Raw genomic sequence first — 24987 nt, 5'->3', positions numbered from 1 at the left:
TTTCAAGGAGTCTGGGTGTGCTGAATGAAGGGTGAGGACAATTCCACGCAGCAGAAATGGATTACGCATGGTGCGACTCGTACGCTTTTCATTCTATTAGATACGCCGCTACTGCATTAAGATCCCCAAAATGGTGTCCCGAATTTTGAAGCGCAAAGCCCACCTGGAGCGTCGGAAGCCCGCGAGAGCGGAGTGCGAGGCCTCGTCGATGAGCGGCGTGACGATGCGCTCCATCATGTCGGTCAGCACGGTGAAGGTGGGCACCACGATGAAGTCGATGAAGCCTGCGCACACCAGCACATGCGCAGCTTAGTAGAGAACTGGTATTATTTGGACATTTCAGAATTTCAATATACAGTTGTGCCTTGAGATACGACTGACCCAACTTCAGAGTTTGAGATACAATCTGTCGTTTGGCTGATTCAGATGCCAGTTGGTGAACAATAAAAAAACAAAACAAAAAAAACGCTTCAAGCTTTTTATTGCCACTCCCAGTTGAAGTTTGCTGTCACATAAAAATATCCCAAAGAATTACATCTTGTGTATTTAAAACAACCAACCTTTGCCTTACAACAGTCCATTTAGCCTAATGCTAGCAAACAACGCAAAAGACGGGCTAAGGAATTGCACCAGCGATGCAATGTTAGAACCCTTTAACAGCGGACGTTTTAACAAAAATGGTGGAGCAACACATGTAGACAGACAATATAACAATCCTCAGGGGAATATTCTTTATCCTTTACAAAAAATTGCTGATATTACTGAGTCAGTTGTGACGCGTTTATACGCGTGTCTCTGTCTGTATTATTGTAAAAACACATTTTATAATAATCGGAAATGATATTCCTGTCAACTAGAGGCTAAGGTGTTTAGTCCTGAGGGATTTAAACACAGAAACTTAATTATATAAAATATAAGTTAAAGCTCATCATAATACATACATGCTAATGTAAAATAGAATAGCAATTAAAAATGGAATTAAGTGCCTTTTTTTTTTTTTTTTTTTTTTTTTACATTTCACTGAGATGGCCAATTTGTTGAATACCATCCATCTATCCATTTTCTGAGCCGCTTCTCCTCACTAGGGTCGCGGGCGTGCTGGAGCCTATCCCAGCTATCATCGGGCAGGAGGCGGGGTACACCCTGAACCGGTTGCCAGCCAATCACAGGGCACATACAAACAAACAACCATCCGCACTCACATTCACACCTACGGGCACTTTAGAGTTTTCAATTAACATGCATAATAAACCTAAATATTATGACTCTATTTGTAATATTTTACAAATAAATACTGATAATGAAGCATAGACATAACATTTTATTGCGCTCCAACAACATCCCATCTATTTAATATATTGTCAGTTTCCCTAATCGGGGGGAAATTATCAGTGGTTGGGCATTTATATGTTAAAGTGGATGAGGCATTTGGGAATTAACTGTGGCATGGGGTCAATTACATCAGAATTAAAAGCGATGCACTGTTGCTCGGTCAACTTTCCGTAGAGCCACTCTGTTACGTAGGTGGCATTCTGACTCACCGATCTGGGACTGCGCCACCATTGTTGACTTTCGGTCACAGAGCGGTGAGAAGGAAAGGCCGAGCTCCGCTTCTTTGTCCCCCTGGGAAACACAAAGTCACTCGTGAAGACCGCGGTCGTCTCGCTATGTTCCTCAACAGGCTTGACGACCTGCTCGGCACAGCGACTGACTGCCTTTGGGGAACAAATGAGTTCCATTTCCTTTTTTTTTTTTTTTTTTTTAAACACTTGAGATTCAGAGGTGGGAGTCAGCATCGTGCGCAGAAGCTGTTTATTGACAAAGTGTGTCCCTGAAGAGATTAAAAAAAAAAAAAAAAAAAAAAAAAAAGCCCTGTGATAGCGAGCGCAATAACAAAAGCAGCCATAATAATGACAACAGCAATGTTTGATAATGAAGGAATGTGCGTGACTGATCTTTGTCAAGGATTTTAGCAGTGAAGGCACACTGTTCTTTTGACCTCTCCAGCTATGATGTTTTGTTTTGCATCTCTTCTCAACACACAGTATGTTCAGTCATTGTTACATAACATTATGCGACATTGGTGGCATCTTGTTTAATGCTTCATAAACTGAGCCACTGAGAACTAGAGTAGGCAAACTCCCTTTTTGTCATTTTGCAGAAGAGTGATTAAACGTTTTATGGCCGCGATAAAATATGCGGGATTTACTGTATATCTTGCTGATTTATTTGGCAATGGCTACTTTTTGTGGATACAGAAATAGTGCTTTTCCTCAGATTTTGGCATTTGGCCCCAAAAAGATTTTTATTGGTTTAATAAAGATGTGCTCAATAACAAGAATGATTAATTTATGAGAAGAGTAGTGGTTCTCTCATGCGGTTTGTGCCCCAGTAGCACACAAATGGAGAACAAAGACGAAGATGAAAAAAAGAGGAAAACGTCGGCAGAGAAGACTCAACTCAGAAAAGAACCTGTTTTTCATTGCATGTTTTTTTCGAATGTTTCTAATTTTTTCTTCTAATATTTTTTGTCAACCATTTTAATAGCATTGTCTAATAGTTTTGTATTTGTCTAATATTTTTGTGTCATTGTGAATACAACCAAGGACACAGATTTATTTACACAGACATTTAATCTAATATTGATTTTTTTTTTTACAAATATTTCTGTATTTCTTTGTTGAATATTCTTTGATATTTTCCAATATTTGTTTCATTTTCTTTTGATATTTGAGTAATTTTACAATACTATTCATATATTTTTGGTACTATTTTTATACTCTGTATTTTGCTTTAATATTTAAACATTTTCTATTGTGTATTGGAATCTAATATTAATATTAATATTATACTTGCGTATGTTTGTCTGTGTGTATTTGATCTGTGTGTATTTGTCAAATGTTTTGGACATTTTTTCCAATAATTGTCTATTTTTGCCTAATTTAATATTTTTTTTTTTGAAATCTAATCTTAGTTTTTTTTGTCTAATATTATTTTTTGTTGTAATATTATTGCATTTTTCATAATACTAGTGTATTTTTCTACTAATCTTTTTGTATTTTTCCTCTTACATTTTTATATTTCCTCGTATCGCGAGCATTTATGTTTAACGTAATGTATTTTTTCATACATTGTGTATTTTCGAGCAACAATTTTGTATTTTTAGATTGTTATCCAATATTTTGAGCATTATTGCTTCGGCTGTTATGGATTCTGCAAGTGTACGTAGTTTTTTGACTAAAGCAAATCCAAGACCCATTTCTTTTCACAACATTGTGAGAATACAGTCGTGATGCTGACATTTTCATGCGTTTCATCTGTGGTTTGAACCATCATCATGACATCAGCTCAGCAAGCGTTTTGCTTGTTTATGGGGCTTCTTTTAATTGCAACAATTACTCCGAAAGAATGACTACTACACCTACACTGTAAAAGACGAGGTAGGTGTTCCACTGGCACTTACCTGTCTGAAGAACTCCTCCAGCAGAGAGGTGGTCCAACGGTTGTGAAGGTCCCAACCTTTGGCCGGGTGGCTGATGTCAGCAGTGTGCAGCAGTAAGGACAGGGCTTTGGGCTTATCGATGCTATAGATGACAGTAAATGGAGAGGCACATTAATACACCAAAGCAAGAATATGCAGGTACAATAACAATGGTAAGGAGAGTGGATTTAAAAAAATAAAAATAAAAAAGTACAAACGGAAACCTCAAGAGATGAGGCAACCAATTTGGGATTTGACTGATAATGGCCCTTAAATGACAAAAATGGAACACATTGTTCTGAAGCAGCAATGAGTTGAATGATTTTCGAGAGTAAAAAATGTCCTGTAATGCTGTGGGTCACTTACACACTGTTTTATTGCACTGTTGTTTTTACAATGGAACTCCAAAAGATGCACACTGAAAGTATTAAGGTGAAAGCACACAGACATTTATTCTTGCTTAGGGCATACGATAGGCGGGTAAAACGGCACGGATTCAGATTTTAGGCATACCCAGTGTAACATAAACATTAACTGCCTCATGCGTATAACTCTGTAAACAAACAGTGCAGCTCAGCCTCTGGCTAGCATACGTCATGGCTCGCAATATGCTTTTGGAGTACATTAAACTTGTTAACGCGTTTGAAATGGCATCACGCGAAAGTGAATTTTAGTACAGCACAAAAGAAAAGCCAAGCGCAGTACAAAAGCAGCATTTGAACACCTGTCGCAGGCTCTTCTGCAAGAGCCAAAGCAATAACACATGCCATTGCTGGTTTAAAACATAATTCATACTGTCCCAACTGCTATTGTTACCCGTGTGTGCATCCCTCATTTTATAAAAGGAAAAACGATTCATGTGGCACTTTCCTAAAAAGAAAAGATATAAGCAGATGTAGATACAGTACTCTACAGTGGTGCCTTTTTCAAGTTTTTCAAGATATGAGCTGTCGATCGGCCAATTATTTCCCTTGACTTGCGGGTGCAAACTTCAGATGCAAGCACTGTATGGTGGCAGTGAATTGAACTCAACTCACTTCACAACAAGCAGGAGTTTGGCAGATATAATTAGTAAAAGAAGCTTCAAGCTGTTTATTGCCTCTCTCAACTGAAGGTTACAGCCAAACTAAACATAAAACAAAGACAATTACACAAAAATGAGTCTAAAAAGTTTTTGAATTAAATTTTTTTTTCATTCTATGCACTCATTTCATAACTATGTTTTTATAAAGCCATTTTTTTTTCTTATTTAAAAACACATTATGATCCTAATTAGGCCCTCTGTGCATTATTTAGTCATTGTTTCGATAAGGTGTTGGACTTTCCAGTAAAACTCTTACAAGTCATGTGGACGACCCAACTGAATACGAGATGAACAAAAGTAATAAGAGACAGCTGGGGGACACAGGTGGGTAAAAAAAGCAGAAAACACAGTACCCTGCACCTTCCAGTGTTTAAAGAGAGACCCAAATATTGCCTTGACTCAGGATTTCACAACATTTCCTTGACCCATTATGTGGTCATCCACCCAAAAAAAAAAAAAAAGTTCAAATCCAAATGTATTTTCCATTTAACGCGATTGCCTCCTTAAGATTAATTGTCTGTTTCACAGAAAGCTGCTGTGAAGCTCATTTAACATTATCGGGCATTACTGGCGGCTCATAAACGGATGCAAAAATGGGCAGGAGACAAACAAAAACAGGCACAGAAGGTTAAACACGGGGGTGAGAAAGATCGGCTCGCATTTCCCATCCTCATCCCATTTGCGTCAGGCCTGCAGCAGCCTGCCTCGAATTACATTACAGTCCATTCAGCATTACACACTGCAATCTCTCATGCGTGTGTGTGTGTGTGTGATGGAAGGATACCCTGCAGTCAGCACTGTTCGGGCTCTTGTTTGCTGCTCACTCACACACGCGCAGACATGCACACGCACACACACACACAAACACGTCTAGGGGAAATGATCTGAAGTAGTCTCCTATACGTTAGTGCTTTCAGGGCACTTTTGGAAATGACACCTAGAAGGTCAATAGGTTCCCCCCCATGCTCCTACACCCCTTGACCTTTTCTTATCATCACACCTGCTACACAAGCAGAGATGAGTCACCAGGTCAAATGATTACTTGACTCCAGCTAACATAAGAATAGGAACCAATAGTATATTATTGTATTGTACTTAACAGCTTGTGCTTTGTGATGTTTCCATCAGGGCAAATGGCTATTTTTTGGCATTTATTTACTTGACTGCAGTAGCACTAATACCAGTACACAATGTCAATGGTATATTACATACATTCATTCCTTCATTCATTCATCTTCCGTTCCGCTTATCCTTACTAGGTTTACGGGCGTGCTGGAGCCTATTCCAGCTATCTTCGGGCGAGCGGCGGGGTACACCCTGAACTGGTCGCCAGCCAATCGCAGTGGTATATTACAATAGGCAAATATAATATCGTCAAGTGAAAGTGGAGTTTTAAACAAAAAGGGTCAGGCTCTCCTATAAGGAGTTTGTATCTTCACTGGTACTCCGGCTTCCTTCCACATTCCAAAAACAGTTAGTCTCATTGAAGACTAAATTGTCCATACAGTGAATCGCTATTCACTCGGGGGGGATACAGTCAGGACCCACTTGCTATTAAAAAATAAATAAATAAATATGTGATATACAGTTAATATAAAACCCTTTAAAAAAAAAAAAAAAAAAAAAAAAAAAAGTGTACCACTCCCACATGTTTTAAGGGCAAACTTAAAACAAACATTTTAAATACTTTGCAAATGTAATCGAACACAAACACAAAATCATGTACGTATGATAGTGTCTGTGTGTTAGATATGTGCCTTTATGAGGCGGGGCCTGGTGATATGGCGTGTGACTTCTGCGCGAGTGGCTGGGCGTGAGCTGCGGCCGACAGCAGCTCTTGCAGAAATGTGCTCACTGTGTTTGTGTTTTACTGTGCAGCCGGCGACCTGGGATACAGTGGGGGTGCGAACGATGAACCGCAAAATAGGGAACAATGTTTGAGTGTGAATCATTGTCTCTAAGGGCCCTGCAATTGACTGTCGATCAGTCCAAGATGTACCCCACCTCTTCCTGAAAATTAGCAGAGATAGGCTCCAGCTCACCTGCCACTCCAAAGAGGACAAGCGCTATCGAAAAATGGATGGATGACAACTAAAGAGCGCTGCAGCCAAGTGGAGACTATGGAGCATAATGGGATTTGAATGTAAACTGCAGGGAAAAGTCAACTGACCCCTCAGGCTGTTGCAGGAAGTTCTTCATGGCCTTCACCTGCTGGAAGTGGCAGGACATGTCGGTGGCCAGGACCATCTCCACCACCAGAGCGCGCAGCTCTCTGTGAGAAAAAGACAAGACAAAATGAAATGTCGCACACACACTTTGGTGAAAAAATAATAATAATAAAAAGAATTAAAAGCTTGCTGGGGCAAAAAGCAGAGAGCCGGCACTGACTGCTAGAGCTATTTATAAATGTCTTGCTTTGACAGGTCCCGGCTCATGCTATGAAAATTGGATTGTGCCTATCTTCTTTAATGTATTATCACAGTTTCACTGAGTGCAGAACTGTTAGACCTCGAAAGCACTTGTCATTTCCCGCAGAACAAAAGGCGAAATCACTATGAATGTGTGAAGTGTACATGGGTCTGAACTTTTGTATCTCTTCTTCATTTTATTTCTGGTACAGTGATAACTTGACTTTAAAAAGATCAATACTGACATGAATTGGAATGCCATTAATTTGTTCCAGAACCTTCACAAATACGTTTGTTACGTTTTTAATAAAGAAAAACAGCACTGTTGTATAAAAACACAAAAGAGAATGTAAAGAAATTAACTGCTTTTATAAAGTGTAATTATTGTATGTTGCAACTAGCAGAGTCACAACAACAACTGTAGCTTTAAGGGGTGTGGCCTAAAGAATGATGTCAGGAACTTAGTTGTGAGCATGTCTGCAAGTGAGTTGGCCCATTGTAGCTGCTCACGAGTGTTTTCATTTACTGTATGTATTTGGCTGTTTACCCGCTTCGATAAACCGTTGAAATTGTACGGGCCACAGTGGCTTTCCCTTTTTTGGCAGGGTATATGAAGCACGCCCGTGACAAAAAAAAAATTTGGCTTTCAACACAATGCACAAAAACGACAAAGTGACAGCTTGAAACTCGAAGAACTACAAAGTTGCGGCAATCGTAAGTCAAGGTACCACCGTATTTTATTTCTCTATTGCTGTCACTCCGCTCGCTCTCCTTTGCTCTGACCTCCAGTCATCCTTGGAGAGGTTGTACAGGATGTTCATCTCGTCGTCTTCCTGCAGCAGGCGGTAGGCCGCGCTCACGTGGTGGCTCTCCAACACCGAGCGGTCGTTGTACAGGATAGCCGTGTCAGACCTGGGAGGAGGCCAAGCAAATAGTCCATTACGACGTTTATGACCGTCGGCGACAATCTAATGTTGCCGCTTCTCGTTTTAATCAGTATAATTAGAGAGAGGGCTTTGATGATATTTGAAACTCATTCCAGGATTTTTTCATTTTTGGTTGTTAGGGAATTTTATTGCCCAAGTGGAATTAGATCAGTCTAATGTTCGTATCAATGAGGTTAAATTGTGTGAACGCATAAAGGATTTCAATTTAGGCCAAAATAGTTTTCTGCCTAAATTGAAATGACATGATGCGACACTGCATTACGGTAATGTCCCCGACGTTGTGGCATATCTTGAGTCAATTTGTGCAAGGTGGTGCTTACCATGCTCCTCACGACAGTTATTAATGATAACCATCACCTTGCACGATAGAAATGAACCAATTGACTCAAGATAAGCCAGGGAAATTCCAGAAATTCAGTGTATCATGAAGTGATGGCTAATCTATAGTTCATTATATGGACTGACATGTCAATGTTTCTGCTCATCCGAGCTTTAGCACATTTATGTACACGATCACTTCATAATACAACATGCATGACTGTAACTTCGCTGACTTTGTGGCTTACTTTGAATTGATATGCTCATTTTTGGCAAAGTCGTGGTTGTCTTTAAAAACTGGCTGGACAAATGAATACATAGTTGACAAGACACGTCTATGTGTCGAGCCCGAGCTTAGAACTCATCCATACTTCATGCATGATATGATACCGCATTACTATAACTGTCCTGATTTGATGATCAGTTTGAGTCATTCTGGTTATTTCTATTATGCAAGGTGGGGGTTATGATTAATCACTGCTGGGGTGAATCCATCAAAAAAATAAAAAATAAATTAAAAAATATATATATATATATTAGTAGTAAGCATATTTCTTTCAATGCCATTCCACACTCCAATACATCATGAACTAAGTACTTTACAGAATGAGAAACTCTATTGTCTCTTGTCCTTCCCCTTATGTTACTGCTGCACCAGTACCCGTGTGTGTGTAAGAGCCCCTCACGCCTTGGTAAATGAGGGCATCGATCTCTGAGTCAAGAGCTGAGCGCTTTTGATTTTATGATCCATTACCTTGTCTGAATGTGGAAGTTGTTTGTGGTCCCCGTGTGCTCGTAGTCGTGCACGGCCGCAGCAAAGATCATGGCAAAGATCTCCAGCTCAGTTAACCAATGCTGTGGGAGAGGGGGGAGGGGGGGTGGGGGCAAATGAAGGAGGGTGGAGAATGATACAATGGAAAGGGCAGCCATGAATGAGAAAGAATGCACAGAGAGAGTAATGGACAGGAATTAAGTGATGAGAAATGGGAAGCCAGTGAATGGAAAAGCGGGGTCGTGAGGAAGGTTGGATTATGAAGATGTGTAGGAGGGAATACATTACGGTTCGGGATGAATGGAAACAAATGGGTGGTGGGGGGAAGACGGGGAAGGTAAGGAGAGCAAAAAGGAAAGTTTAGATAAGAAGTTAAACAAAGTGTTTTTACATCAAGTTGAATAAATGTGAATGAATTAAATCGTGTCATCTGGGTATGCAACACTATTTTTAAAACAGACATGCATTTCCCCACAATTTAAACCAGCACGCAGGTGTCTTGCACATTTGTGACATGCTTTTGTCAAAATACCCCAAAGGTTTAAAAAAGACAGCGCCGTTTTTTTCAGTTAAAACTCATTCACTGCCATGGCTGTGGAATTCAACTATCCATGTTAACATGGAGGACTGGCAGTGAGGGGATGGTCCTGTCTTATGCAACTACCACTGCTGCCCCCATCCCCTCTACTGCAGGACCAATGTCAACGACTACAGCTTTCGCTGCAATGAGCTCGAGGGTTGCGACATGGAGAGCGGCTACCACTAAACCCAGAGTGTAAAGAAAAAGCGAGCCCCCATAAAGACAGTCCAAGCATTGATGCTATTTCCCCTCGTAGAGACAGCGCTTCACTACCAAGTCACCGAAATACATTTGTCCATTTAGCAAAGCGGATCTGTGTATGTGGCGCATGCAGTAGACACAATGGCAAACAAAAAAAAACTCACCCCCATGTCACTGAACAAGTATGTGCTGTTCATCAGAACTAACGCTGAAAAGTTGTGCAACTCACAATTTTTATGAAGCTGTTTATGTCTTTACTGTTATGCACTTTTTTTCTTTACCATTATATATATATATATATATATATATATAAATTAAAAAAAAGTGTATTTCAACTGGCCGACACCAGTTTATCTATTTTTTTCAAACTGTGTTTTAAGAGGATTTCATGCTCTGTGTACTTTTTGTAATAGATTACTTTTCTCTTTTAGTAATAAATAGCACATTGAATTGGCTTATGAATACCCTTGTCTTACCTTGCCGCTCTATAATGCCTCCACCTTGATGTGTGAGCCAACATGCGCTGGCTTTTATCAAGCTTGAATATGGGTGTTTGTGTTCTACAGCTATGGACACACGCACTCACACACACACACACACACACGTCTGCGAGTGGGCATTATAGTAGCGTGTACTCATGTACGCAGAGAGAATTCAGCTTGCTATCTTTGACAAATCAACAGTGGGGGATGAGAGGGATGGGAACGGCATTAATAACAGAGCAAAATGGCCGATGCATCCCCCTTGTGTATTTACTCGTGGGCCTGCCTTATGAATGACCTGTTGATTGTTGATTTAATGGAGTCTGGAGGGCGTGTGGAATGACAAATGCTCTAGCGCGGCTGAGCCCCGTGGTCACAGCAGTAATGCGGTTTCCTGTGCAAGGCACGGCCCGCAGAAAAGGCAGCGTGTCGCCGGCTGTCACGGCCATCTTATTAAGGTGATGAAAGAAAAACACTGCAGAAGCAAGGGGTGGCTGGATGGAATTCGGGCATGAAAAGAGGCTAGTGCTGTTTTTCTTGGGTGGAGGAAAAAGTAAATCACATTACTCCAGTAGTGTTCCAACTACCAAAAAGACCACCATTTAAAGCTACACAGTGGACCCCCGCATACCCATGGTCAGGTTCGGCATTCGTGAATTTGCAGCTTTGCCTCCTCACTGATTTTGTGATGAGGCCAAAGCAACAAAAGTGTTATTTACTACCATCTTGTGGAATCTTGATGTGACCTTGTGCACAGTTAAAGTGAAACAAAGTTTTTGCTTGTCTCCCGATGTAGCTACTAATAGCAGTGGTCGTCTACTTTGCCATTAAATTTTGCCTTTGTAATGGGATTTATTTATTTATTTGTAATATAAATGGGAAAAATGTCAAAAGGCGAATTTAATGACATACCATTTGTGTAAAGTGCTCGTGCCCACATTTGTTTGCCCCCGTCTGATGTCACATCAATTTGTGCTGGCTACTACTATTATTGAGTACCATATGACGGTGGTGTGTTTGTGGTGAATATTTTAACTACTGAATACAGTCAATTATGGAACATGGGTTCATGACTTTGTATATGCTAAACGCTTGGTGTGGTTGATGCTTTGCTGTTGCCGACCACAGTAAATATAAATCGGTCCAAACGGAATCCCAGTGTACGGCGTTCTTTTACGATGCCTACAATTTTAAGTGCTTAATTCCATTTCGTGGCATTTACAGGCAATTACGAACCTCTTTTAGGACGGGCGTCAATTATTTGTGTATTTTCGCTATTCACGCCAGGTCTCTGCGCTTATCCCCAGCAAATAGTGGGGGTTCAGATTTCTGCTTTTTTATGTTTTGCCACTGCGAACAAATTACTATATATGCAGAGCTGTCAAATGTTATGGAACTTCTGTATTTTGTAACAGAACTCACTGAACGTTGATTCCTTACCGCCGTAACACTGATTTACTGATGTATATTATTATTAATCAATATTTGTAAAATAAGATAACCTTTATTAGTCCCACAATTGGGAACATTTGCATTGTTTAAGCAGCAATTATGAATATAGGAAATATAAATATGTAATATACACAGCATGCAAGATCTACAATAAGTACATTGCACAAAATAGAAGCCAAAACTACAGTCCTAAACTAACTATAAACAATCCAATTCAGTCGGTCAGCAATGCTATTTATTTGTTTGCAAAATAGCGTGCTAACTTTTAATTTTGAAGATTAATTAATTGAATCTGCTTTAATAGACTTTTTTTTTTTGTTACCAGGGTTGAAAAAAGAAATTGGCAAAGGTGAATTAATCCATAGACAGATATATTTGATGATGGAAGCTCGAACTCTCATACTGGCTCCGATTTAGGCTGCAACTGCGTCCACCATTACAAGATTACTGACAAATACTGAAGCCATAACTTACTAACGATTGTAATTATGACTGTAGCACAGAAATGTTCTTGACAAAATGTTTTAAATATGGAAACTCAGACAAATTGTTCTGGAAGTGAATTTTAATAGGTTGGCAGCTCGGTATATGCATCGTACATACTCACCACCATGCCGGTCTTGAGTAATAGGTAATGAACAGTCTGCGTAACATCAGCAGCATGTATCAAGTTGTGATAGGGATTTTTATGCTTGCTGTATCCCACTTCCAGGGCTTCGACAAACGACACAACTGCAGAAATTGGAATCTGGGAGATAAAGAAGCCAAAATTAATTAACGCTGCGAGCGGTGATAAATGGGATCTCGCACTCTCTTTTTAAGGGTGAATCCTTGAAACGATCAAACGTTGAGCCCTGGTAATTTCCCAAAATGGCTACTTTAAACCAAAATGGTTGACTTCCTGTTCAATTTTGTCCATGGGTTCTTGAGACTTTTTCGTGCATTGTTTTATGTCCACCGAAATGCTTTTTCTAACTTTCCAAGGGTCGATACTGAGTCAGTTTTGAGATGGTCACATATCGGACCCCAAAAAATACATACACAACCACAATATGTTGAGGGACGACAGCAGTCCACTTTCGAAGGACCCCTGGAAATGGCCAAAATAAACTTCCTATGTGTTTTCAGGCATGTGTTGAGACTATCTTGCACATCTACTCATGACAGACATGCCTACCAAATCTCATGTTACGAGATGAAACTGAAAGACAGATTTCCTGACTTATATGACTAGTAGAGATTGTTGCCCCACAGGAACTAAGGCTGGTGCCGTAAAATGGATTGTGCATCATTTGGACTGTGATTACATATTCATGCTAGCTTCATTGCCTCCATCATTTACACTAATGTGCTGTCACTACTTGGAGTGCAGTGTCCTCAGCTATTAGATACAATAAAAAATTGGCTTAACATATCTAATGTAGTGTGTCTGAGCCCCCGCGTAACAGTCAGTGTTGCACTACAGAGAGAGCGAGATCTCCTTTTATTTTGGATCAATAATGTTGTCCATTTACTTTGAAAAAAGTGATGACATCATATCTGGAGGGCAATTCGTATAAAATAAATTAAGCGCGTAATTGCAGCTGGCCTTGATCAGGCCAAATATTTATATATTCAGAATACAGTAGATTAATGGATTGAGATACAAGATTGATTCATTCCATGATCACATTCATATCTCAAAACATTTGTCTCAAATCAGTTTGTATGTTCGGCGCTGGCCTCATTCAGGCCAAATACTTTTTTCTAATATATGCTTAATTCATCTCATTTTCTTGTGAGACTCATAGTACTGTATTGTTTTCATCTAATATTTGGGGAATTTTTTCATACTTTTGGTGAATATTTTTTTATTTTTCATCTTTTTTTTTTATTTTTTATTTTTTTTTAATAATACGTGGACAAAAACGTAGTCCTGTATCTTTACCTTGAAACGGCTGATGAGGTCATATCTGGTGAGCAACTCATAGAAAATGAATTTAAGCGCGTGATCTCCACTGGCCTCGTTCAGAGCGAACACATCAAATGACCACTTGTCAACATTCTGTGTGGGAGAAAAAAAAGATACATTGTACACTAATTTTCCTAAATTTCAAATGTGAAAAAAATGATAGCTAAATTTGCAATCCACTTAATCCCAGCCTTGTAGTATGCATGTACTGTTCGCAAAATGTGTTATTTCTTATCTGCTTGTGCTTGGTTTTGGAGGGCATGGGTTAATACCTTAAGCACAGATATAACGGAAGGGGGATAGCTGAGTCCCACCAAATTGGAGGTGCGTCGGTACATCCTGTTTGGATGAGATAAACCACATAAAAACTGAACAAGCACAAATAAAAACAGCACACGGTTGTGCCAAAACACAAGTGACCTGACAACACATTTAAAGAAAAACAAGGCACGCTCAGTTGCTGCTGTACTTACCGTTCTTCATTTGATTCTTTTATGAATGTTACAAGTGGTACATTTAAGTTACATGAGGCATATTAAAGCTGCATGTGGCCTAACACTCACATGCTGCTGTAGTCAAAACAATCTCAAAGCTGTAGGGGGTATAACAATCACGATGGACAGAAGCAAATAATGCAATGAAGACTGTAATGAATGACGTGGATGCAAATAAGTACATACAGTAAGTCGGGGGATAGGGACAGAGCCCTGCTGCAAATAGCGAAAAATAAAAACAAAAACGTTTAAACATTTTGAAACACACATTTTAAAGCACACAAAAAAGTAAGCATGAAGTGTATAGAAAATACTTTACATATTGTAAGGTCTGGGTGTTGGATATGCACCTTTAAGAGGCGGGGCAGGTTGGCTCAAGCTATGAGAGTCTGCATGCAAGTGCCTGGGTGTGAGCTGTGGTTCACAGCAGCTCCTGCGTGCGTGTGCTCATTGTGTTTTAATTCGATAAATAGCTGAAAAGTGCATGGGTGGCTGTGGCTCTCCTTACCCATATGCAGGGGCATTACAGATTTCCATGATATAGGATTTCTGCCATAGATGAGTAAATACGTTCCACAAAAAAATCTGCAACGTAGGTGGACTGCGATAGAGCTATTCTCGGCGGATAGGGACCGAGCAAATTGTGAAAACCTAAGGAATTGATGCATCCCAGAAATTTTTATAATTGCCTACTAATGCCATAATATGGCAACAAAGCACTATACTACATGAAGCTCCTCACCTCACTTCAACTTACTTGCTTTGCACCATGATGCCACAAGATGGTGCCAAAGCAATACTTGGCACCAAAACATGGTTTTGCTAGGGTTTTTTTCTTCAGCAAATAATGGAGGACAGGTTCACCCTAAAATCCGCTAGTCGCGAATTGTGAATATGCAGGGGAACACTGTACTTAGTTTTACCTCTCAACAAATATTCCTGCCTGGACGGCATGGACGATGCTTCGGAACCGAGGTTTCTCCTCGTTGCGTCGCAGCATCAGGCCCATCTGGCGCGTGAAGGTAGAGGCCAGCCAGTCGCGCACCTCCGACGGTACCGACTCTGACCGAATGTCGCTGAGCTCATCCTCAGTGTCCACCAAACGCCTGAAAGAAGAAGGGGGAGGGGAAAATTCAGCTAGCAGCAGTCTGACAAGGGAATCAAAGCCAAATCCTAGTGACATCCATCAAATATCATCACATCTTGCGTAACCTGGCTTCTTAAAACGCCACGATGTGCGGCTCAAATCCAATTGTGTGACAGCATTCTTGCCAGTGTTTTAGTCGATGTGTAACGTCAAAGCCTCTGAACCAAGCACAAAGTCGTGATGGCGTGGGGACAGCGCCCACATCACAGGCGGTAATCGCAGTCGTACGGTCCTATGGTTTCATCATCCGTCATCCTGGGGTGGTCGTGCTATCGACGGCCCTAATCTGCTTGGATCCACATGACTGAGAGGCTTACATAATTCCATAATCCTGGACATATCTCGCACTCTGGACCTGCAGTCAACTGTTGGCAAAACACCGACAAGTTCTCTTACCTAAATTTACTCCCACATGATGAAACAGTTTTCCATTAAACTGTGATAAAAAATTCTGCACTGTATTTAGCTAGTCACTGACAATAGTAGTTACGCAAGATGATGGCAATATTTTTAGGATAAGATAACCTTTATTAGTCCCACAAGGGAAAAATTTGCCGTTTGAAATTTTCATTGTAGTTTTCAAATTTTTCATTTAATATTTGTATTTTTTCCCCCCAAAATATTAGTATATTTTGAATCTTATATTTTGTCAGTTTGTCTGTTTTTAGTCTTGTAATATTTATGTATTTCCCCCATCTAAAATGTGTTAATCTTTTTTTTTTGTCCAATATTTGGTAGTTTTTCTAATATTTGTGTATTCATTTTTACTTGTTTGTAGTATTCCTAATGTGTAATATGTTTTTGTATTCTTCATTAAAATGACATACCCCTAATATTTGTTTAACTTAATTGTAGGTATTTTATTCTTAATGAATTTTTTTCTAATGTTTTTCCATCTAATACTTCTGTATTTTTTGTCAAATACATTGTCTAATATTTGTGTATTTCCTAAGTATTTCGGTCGCTTTCTTCAATATTTCATTTCTATTATTTGTGTATTTTCTATCCAACATGTTTGCATTATTCTAATAATTAGCATTTTCTTCCATATAGTACACCAGTGTATGTGTGTATATATATATATATATAACACACAATTTATTTATTAATATACAGTGTTTTTCATCTAATATTTTTTCATCTACCGGTAATCATTCTTTGATGATTGTCCAATATTCGTTATTTTATATTTTTGTCACTATTTTTGTATTTTTCTATATTCATATGGATTTTATAATCTAATATATGTGTTTTAACAATATGGAGGAATTATTTTCCTAATATTTGTATTAATTTCTATTTGTGTATTTTTCATCTAATATTTTTGTGTTTTTAGATATTTTTTGTAATAATGTGGACATGATTGCTTTGGCTTTTGTTAAACCATCCCAGAAGTACTGTATAAAAGGTAGTTTCTGATTTCTTTTCACAATACGGCGAAAATACTGATTCCGATGGTCAATTTGCTCAATGTAGCCATGATGTGAAATGTTCCTACCGTTTCATCTCCACCCCACATACAAATAAAAAGCACGGCGATGCACCGATGGACATCAAAGCTCACCTCGTCTCCTCGATGTAGACCGACTCCAGCACGGACGCCGCATACTCCAGGTTCTTCTTGAGGTCGGCCAGGGAAGCCTCCCCTCTCTCCAGCTGTTTGACCAGACATCTTAATCTAAAACAGACATTCAACAAGCCAGTTAACAAAGCGGATTAACTCCTCTGCCACGTTGACATGATCCATTAGGTGGCGCTGATATTAGATTCATCTGGTTTGCTTCGGCTTCTTGTTTTTCTTTGTGACAATGACCGATAATACGTGAGAGAAAGACAGTAATTTCACAGTTTCAGAAAAACGGGTAGTAACTGTAGTCATCCCAGTTTAGAGACGACTGTTCACACGCAAATATTAAAAATGTAATTGCGGAGCCCATTTGAATGCTAACCAAAACAGCAGCACCCACTGAGGCATATAAACTCAAGTTTGATGACTTACTGCACATTCTAAGACACTCAGGCCTTGTTTCTCAGCTCCCACAACGGAACAAATGGCAGAAATACGGTAAGTGGTTTGGGATAAGTCAAAGTCATGTCTCTTTCAGAAATGACGTCCTTACAGGGACACTGATGGGTCAAACGAGGTAATTAACAACATTACATATAGCTGCCTTCCATCTGCAAGTGTCAGATCCAGGTAGAGGACTGACTGTCAGGCTTGATGGGAGCGCGGCCATCGTTAACCTCTTAAACGTGTGCTTGTCCTTCCACAGCTGTCAACAATGACAGTTGAAGTGCATGTCAATGGATACATGGCTCTTTTAGTGAGCATGACATTTAGAATACCTACTGTAAGTTTACTATTGGTATTATTATTATTTCGTTTCCATTGGTCATGTCGTGCTTCACATAAGTGACTCGTTGGCATTCGTGTGGTCGTTCACTATAGCTTTGTGATTGGCTGGCATCCAGTCCAAAAGTTAGGGATGGGCATTTGACCACCTCCTTAATTGACAATGACAATTTTTTCTTAATTACTCTGAATGTTCTCAATTGCTGTTTCAATGACAATGGAGTATAAAGCTTAAAGAGGAGTGGTCAACTTCCCTCTCTGTAGTTAATTCTGCGTCGTTCATAACCTGAAAAAGCCGTGTACCCTGTATTGGATTATTCAACCATTTCTCTCAAAACACGGCCACACTTTCTGTTATTAAAAATAGCTGTAAAGTACAGATTGAATAAACCAACCAGGTGACATTTTCATTTTAGAGTAATATTAATTCATTGCCATTGGTCATCTGTTTCTGACATGTTCCAGGTCTGGCAGACACAAACATGGAGATAAATAACTTTATTGGTATTTTGTGCACTGCGACCTCTCACAGGAGACAGACAACCTGCTGCTGCTGCCGCTTAGCTGGATGGGCATGTGATTGCGCCGTGATTGCCTATGCAGGCTACGCGTGTTGTTGAATTATTGAGAGGAAAGGTTTCAGAAGCTCTCATTGATTAGGTACCCTGGCAGTGGTCTACCCCCCTCCCCCCTTTAATTAAAGGCTTCTGCGTGCAACAATTCTTCTGACTTGGCTGTCTAAAGAAGTGAAACTATCAGTCACCAGATTCAAATAAATGTCTGTTCAATGATCTACCAGTCACCATGATTCTGAAACACTTTACTGTCCTGCTTTGCGATAATTTGACCGCAAACGCCTGATGGTGGGACAACATTTAACCAATGTCTGGGGCTGATTCTTATCTATTTATTGTTTTCCCCGGCGCAAAAGGGTGAACAAATTAACCTTGAAGAAGCAGAAGAACCCCTGGGAATTCCAGTTTATCATCTCATCTCATCATGTCAAGCTTCAGGCTGATAATAGCAGCAAAGCCAACAGAGTGACTAATAAACCAGGAGTTCATTCGGGACCTTTATACAAAGCACTTAAGATCGTTTTTTGTGTAGCCAAGTTTCTAAGAATTTCCTGCTCCATGACGAATCATCCAAGTTTCCCTTTTGACATTGTCCATCTATCTAGTACATCCTGTAAAATTTTGGTGGTCATCAGGTGAATTCCCAAGGATTTGGTTCTGGTACAATCCCTGGAAATGGTCCAAATTCCCTAAAATGGAAGCTTCCAAGCAAAATTGTGTGTTTCACAGCATTTGCTTCTTTATTGATGCACTGACATTCCTCGCCTGATTTCAGACACACTGATGGTGAGTGCTAATCATCTATAATTCACTGGTCCAGGACCCCTAAAATGCATTCCATTTTGGCCAGGATACAAGTGCTGGAGTTTCTTTGTGTGTTAAAGCCCCCCAAAAGGCATGTTACGAACAATAGAAGATAAAAAGGGAACTAACCCTTTACAGAGTTTTACAGCGCATCAGGACCAAGGTTACTGTGGAGTCATGAAACTTCACTCCGCAATGATGAAATCGCTAATCCTTCGTGAGTTAGTGTCTCCCATCTGTCTGTTATACGTGATTACAATTTGGTAGCAATTAGCCAAAATCTCTAAGACTAGCTCGTCTTTGAAGGACCTCTGGAATTAGCAAAAATTAGCCTAAAATGGCTGCTTCAAACCAAAATGGCAGATTTCCTTTGTGTTTTTAGGCATGGCTACTTGAGACATCTCAAGTAGCCATGCCATAGACAAGCTGACCAAATTTCATGTTGCTAAGTGAAATTGCCTTCGGGGGTTAAAATTGTCCAAATATTCCTGGTTGCTACCTATACTTAAGTTTTTTGTCTCGGGTTAGATTTGCTGCCATGCCCTAGCCACACAATGACAAAAATCCAAACGTTTCACAAAAATTGTTGCTTCAAACCAAAATCAGACATGGAATCTTGAGACTTTTTTGTGGGTCAACTTGTCATAGAAATGCCTACCAAATTCACAATTGCCTTAAAAACTGATACTAATGATGGATTCTTAATTGTTTTTATGCTAATAAGCTTCATATCTCCTTTCTGCTCATAGCTGCCAATTCCCGTGTTGTGCTATACGGCTATTTTAAGAATTATGAGGAAGTAATTGGATGACGGCAGCATCAGTACATGTGATTTGGTTGAGCTAATGATGGTTATTAAGAGCAGCTGTGTGCCACAGAGCCTCCCCGCCTCATATTGAGGAACAGGGAAAATCACAGTCACAATATAACCAATTAGAAAATGTTCAGATGTGGTGGATAAGGTTGGAATTTATGTCTACTGCTTGTGGGCCAATATATAAGTCATGACAGTTATTTCTTGATTATAAAGAGAATCAAGAATATTGCAAAAAAACATCCATCTATTCGTTTTCTATAGCGCTTGTCTTCAGAATCGCAGGTGAGGTGAAGCCTATCCCAGCTGACCTTGTGCAGTTACTGTGTGTGTGTGTGTGTGTGTGTCTGTGTGTGTGTGTGGTCAATATTGCTCTGACAGCTGAGGTCAGGCACGGCGGACTGGAAGCGCCTGACCCTCTGAAGACGTGCTTTAATCACGCGTCACACGCCAGATGCTCACAAACAGACGTCCAACAAATGTGCAACTGCGCGTTGCACAAATCTCACGAGACCTCGGTGTACCTCACTGTAAAATAGTTTATTTTAGTAAGAAAATGTTGCCTATATAGTGGCACCTCGACTTGTGCATGACTCAATTTACGAGTTCTTCGAGATCCAATCCGTAGCTTGGCCGCCTTGTGTTGCGAAAAAAAATTGTTACCTGCGCTAAATGGTGGCAGCGAACTTCACAACAAGCAAAGAATAGAGAGCAATTCTTCAAAAGAGGTCAAGTGCTTACTTCAAGCTGTTTATTGCACTCCCAGTTGAAGTTTAATCATGAAAGAAAGACAATTTAATGCGGTTTATTTAATCCAACCACATAATTTATGAAAGTCCACTATCTTAATGCTAGCACTCAATGCAAATAGCCATAGACAGGCTAACAAAACCAGCATCAATGCTGCAGTAGTCATAACCCATTAATCAACAAATGCAAACCCCAATTCCAATGAAGTTGGCATGTTGTAAATGCAAACTGTAAATAAATGTAAATGTAGGGTAAATAAAAATAGAATACAATGATGTGCAAATGCTTTTCAATCTATATTCAATTGACTACACTAAAAGGACAAGCTATTTAATGTTCAAAAGACAATTTCCCTATCTTCAAAGCCTGACCTCTCGACTGTGAAGTGAGATGCGCTGTAGCCGCCATTTTGTTATAAAGTAGCCATTTAAGGCAAATTCCAATGCCTCGTCCTTTGATGAAGTTCTACTTGGGAATTTGGGCAAATGAAACCCAATCAGGGTGACGCTAAATAAGCTTGTTTGCCTATGCCATCTGATGTGGGCAGAACATGACATCAACGTTTGACAATCATTTTGAGGATGGAAAATAAAATCAGGCCCCCACACTAGTTTCATTGACCCATACCAAATTGTGCGGACATATCTATCATAACAGGAGGCATGAAAGAGTCAACAATCATCAGACCAATAGGTGAAATGGATCGTGTTCAGCCTTTCAAGTTCAGCCTCATTAGTATCAGCACTGTATCAAGAGATGCAAAGGAAATCAATTCACCATCACTTGCACAGAAAACACTCACCAGGAAAATATGTGATGTATTTGTCCCAACTTATAATAACAAAAAGTAATTTTCAGCCTTGACAAGTGTATTTTCAACAGAGCGGAAATAAAAGGAGTTGGGGGAGCAGAATGTCGAGATGCAGCAATCGGTCACCGCTTGCATTCTCCAATGACATTCTTGCCTCAACGGTGTATAATCAATGGCCTGGGGTCAATGTACTCACCCATGGAGATTAGCGTGCGCTCAGGGAACACACAGAGCTGTTTTATGATAAGCGGCACGAGGACTGTAAAAACATGATGTCTGAGCTGAAGTCCTCCAGCCTGCACTGTGATTTGTGACTAGACAGATGCGTAGAAACCAGCAGAGACGCTCTTTAATCTCAAGTTGCTGTGTGATCAGCAGAAAATAAAAGTCTGCCTGATGGAAACAAGGAACTCATTCTGCGTTGTGTTACATAAATACACATGATAAAGTGACACCCACACTTCAGTTTAGGGAGGGAACCAGCTGCTGTGTGGACGAAAATGCTTCCACTGCTCTAATTAAATGACTTCTTTTTGTGTGTGCTTCAATGAACAATAGTGGCGACTCCTTGAAAATTTCTGATACGGGTTTCTAAACAAAGCCTTTCCCGTGGGAGGCTGCGCGTGACAGATGTGACGAGAACAGCGGGCGACAGAAGAATCCTTAAAAAAGATCAGTGCTTGGCTGAACGCGGCCCACTCGTGTCAACGTCTCAATCAAACACACCTAAAAGGAGTTAAAAGACGAAGACCGAGAGAGAAATATAAAAAGCAAAATGAATGCGTATTAACGCACATGAAGATTGGGTCTACTTTAAACCGTGTACCCCTGTTAATGTCTTGCCAAATACAATTATTTAAATTTTTTTTATTTGCCTAAATGATTGGTTAGGTTGAACTACACTGAGCACATAGTAGAGTTTTAACTGTACACTACCGAAGGGGGGGGGGGGGGGGACACACACTATCAATAATTTGTTTTCTTTTTAGGAAATAAATGTATCTAATAGTTTGAACAGTTCATGACAGATCAACAATCAATTACACCACAAATGGACATCATTATAGTCAATCCTTTAGTCTATAATGTTCAACCCTAGTAATTACAGACAACTCGTCGGCAACGCCAACTCAAGAAGGCATTGATTAGGTGAGGTTTTTATTTATTCAAGAGGATTCTGACCCACCTGGCAGTTTTTCTGGTTCATGGTGTCTCAGTGTGGAGGTGGTATATCGAGGAAATTGAGTACGTAAAGCACACACACCAATTTTTTTAAATCTCAGAATTTATTTAAAATGTGTGCGATTGCACACATGACGAGGGAAAAAAATGGGCATGTGTGTGCTGACTGCTCTAATAGAGTATGGTGCACTGCAGATGACTAACACAGCACACCACACACATAACGATATCTCCACACACCATGGCGAATGTCCTCCCCCAAAACAGATATCTGTCATAGTACCAACACTGGAAAAAAAGTGACAACACAGCAAAAAGGCAACCTGTGAAGCTCTGATGAACTCCATGCCCAAGACGGTTAAGACAGTGCAGGAAAACACCGTAATAGTGGACAAATATAGTATTCACACTTTGGGTACAATTTGGACATTTTCACAAGAGGCGTACTCACTTTTGTTGCCAGCGGTTGACATTAACATTGACGGTTATGTGTTGACTGACTAGCTTACACTGTAGCAAAGTTTTTATTTCTTCAGTGTTGTCAGATGAAAGAAAACATTTACTAAAATATGATGGATGCACTCACTTTGTGAGATGCTGCATGTGTACTCCGCTTAACAGATAATGAAAGGCTACTCTCAAAAGTGCAACTTATCCTAAAGAAAAACATTTATTAGAGACTACAATTTTTTTTTCTTCCCCAAATGGAGGAGGTGGCAGAAAAACTGACTATCTGGTATGAACACATCATACAGTGCGACACACGTGCTGAGCCAAGCTGCAAAGCTGTAAGAAAATTAACTTTCGCAAAACTCTTTCCTCCACGAGTCGAAAAGCAATCGGCTGTTTCAGTGTTTTATTTAGCAGCAGCCAAGTCATCATTCTAAAAGGCCCAAGCAATTATCTGGCATATGGGCCATTTTCCGTGTGAAAGAAAGCGTCACAAATTGTGACGACGTCCTGAATATGTTTTGGTTTAATATCCAGAGAGGCTGAAAAGAATGAGACTGCAATCGGCTGCAAAATGACGGCAAAGGCTATTTGTTTTTCATAGTTCTGCCTCTTCGGTTGGATGTGTGTGAATGCATTTGTCTCCAAATCACCTACTATGTTTTCTTTAATCCTGGTGAGCAATTTGCCGGTTCTGGGGAAAAAAATTAATTTGTTCTGCAAGGGAAATAAAAAGCATCCGAGAGGTTAATGGAGCACAGTCGGACTGAGTCACGGTCTGGTATGACAACAGTAACGGGGGGGAAATTGACGTTGGGAAAACACTGTCAATGATGTCACGCAAAGGGGATCGAGGCTATGTTCACACTGCAGGTTTCCTTTTTTTTTTTTTGCCCAATGGGACGCATCAGATTTTTTTTCATGTCAACGTGCACATTAGAATTCAGATTTTTTCATAACCAACCCAGGCCTCTTTCGTATTTGGATATAAATCGGATATGTATCTGATGAGAGTGCAATATGGACGCGCAGGTCTTGCTCATCCAACGTATACGTCATCAAAAGGCGACAAACGTCGCAACTGTTTGACAAAACAGACACGACGACAGCAGTGATGGACAAAGGAGCATAAAACAGTCAGTGGCAAAAATTTGATGTTTTAGAACTGATAACTATAAAGAAAATGTTGACTGGTTGCACAAAATCCTTGAAATTGCCACAAATGCGTCATGACGAGACGTAACGTGGGGCCATATTTCCTTCTGCAAACATACAGCACCTCGTGTTTGTGTGCAAGGTGGTGTCCTGTTTTGTGCACACGCGTGCCACTTCACAACCCATTCAGTCTAGAGTGGAAGCAAACTTTGTTATTGTAATGGGACGACTGAATAAAAAGATCAGATTTAACAAAAAATCTGAATCATATCCTGCAGTGTGAATGGAGTCTTAAAGTCACCTGCACCATATTAAGATTATGTGTATTAATTAGGTTTGCAGTTGTGCCATGAGATATGAGTTTAATACATTCTGAGACCACAAATCATGTTTCCCCTTGAAATTACATCAATTCGTTCCAGTCACCCAAAAAAGCCAACAAAAATGGTTGTAATGTGTAGGAAAAATAGCACACAACAATATTTGAACTTTATAAAACTATAGAGTAAAATACAATACAGTATCCATCCATCCATCCATTCATTTTCTGAGCCGCTTCTCCTCACTAGGGTCGCGGGCATGCTGGAGCCTATCCCAGCTATCATCGGGCAGGAGGCGGCGTACACCCTGAACTGGTTGCCAGCCAATGGCAGGGCACATACAAACAAACAACCATTCGCACTCACATTCACACCTACGGGCAATTTAGTACGTTACCAGAACGGTTATAATACTGCGACACGCTCCTATATGTTAGCCCGTCCATTATCTGTTAG

General features: G+C 40.0%; 1 protein-coding gene across 7 annotated transcripts in view; it reads right to left on the bottom strand.

Annotated features, from left to right (window-relative positions):
• Window positions 1–24987, bottom strand: part of pde1cb (phosphodiesterase 1C, calmodulin-dependent b) — a 96501-nt gene that overhangs the window by 5888 nt on the left and 65626 nt on the right. For all 7 annotated transcript variants that reach the window (XR_009791818.1, XM_061797846.1, XM_061797847.1 and 4 more), the window contains 11 exons: window positions 16882–16995; window positions 15094–15276; window positions 13949–14015; window positions 13653–13769; window positions 12333–12473; window positions 8993–9093; window positions 7757–7885; window positions 6736–6837; window positions 3464–3584; window positions 1542–1623; window positions 164–284 (listed from right to left, as the gene is read on the bottom strand). Coding sequence is in view for 6 of the 7 variants with exons in the window: in XM_061797846.1 (XP_061653830.1) it covers window positions 164–284; window positions 1542–1623; window positions 3464–3584; window positions 6736–6837; window positions 7757–7885; window positions 8993–9093; window positions 12333–12473; window positions 13653–13769; window positions 13949–14015; window positions 15094–15276; window positions 16882–16995 (1278 nt within the window). In the remaining variant the exon portion in view is untranslated. The remainder of the gene's footprint in view (window positions 1–163; window positions 285–1541; window positions 1624–3463; window positions 3585–6735; window positions 6838–7756; window positions 7886–8992; window positions 9094–12332; window positions 12474–13652; window positions 13770–13948; window positions 14016–15093; window positions 15277–16881; window positions 16996–24987) is intronic.

The sequence above is a fragment of the Phyllopteryx taeniolatus genome, chromosome 14 (assembly GCF_024500385.1).
Source record: "Phyllopteryx taeniolatus isolate TA_2022b chromosome 14, UOR_Ptae_1.2, whole genome shotgun sequence".
Classification (NCBI taxonomy): domain Eukaryota; kingdom Metazoa; phylum Chordata; class Actinopteri; order Syngnathiformes; family Syngnathidae; genus Phyllopteryx; species Phyllopteryx taeniolatus.
The sequence above is the reverse complement of the archived record's forward strand: the minus strand, read 5'-3'. Positions and strand labels throughout refer to the sequence as shown.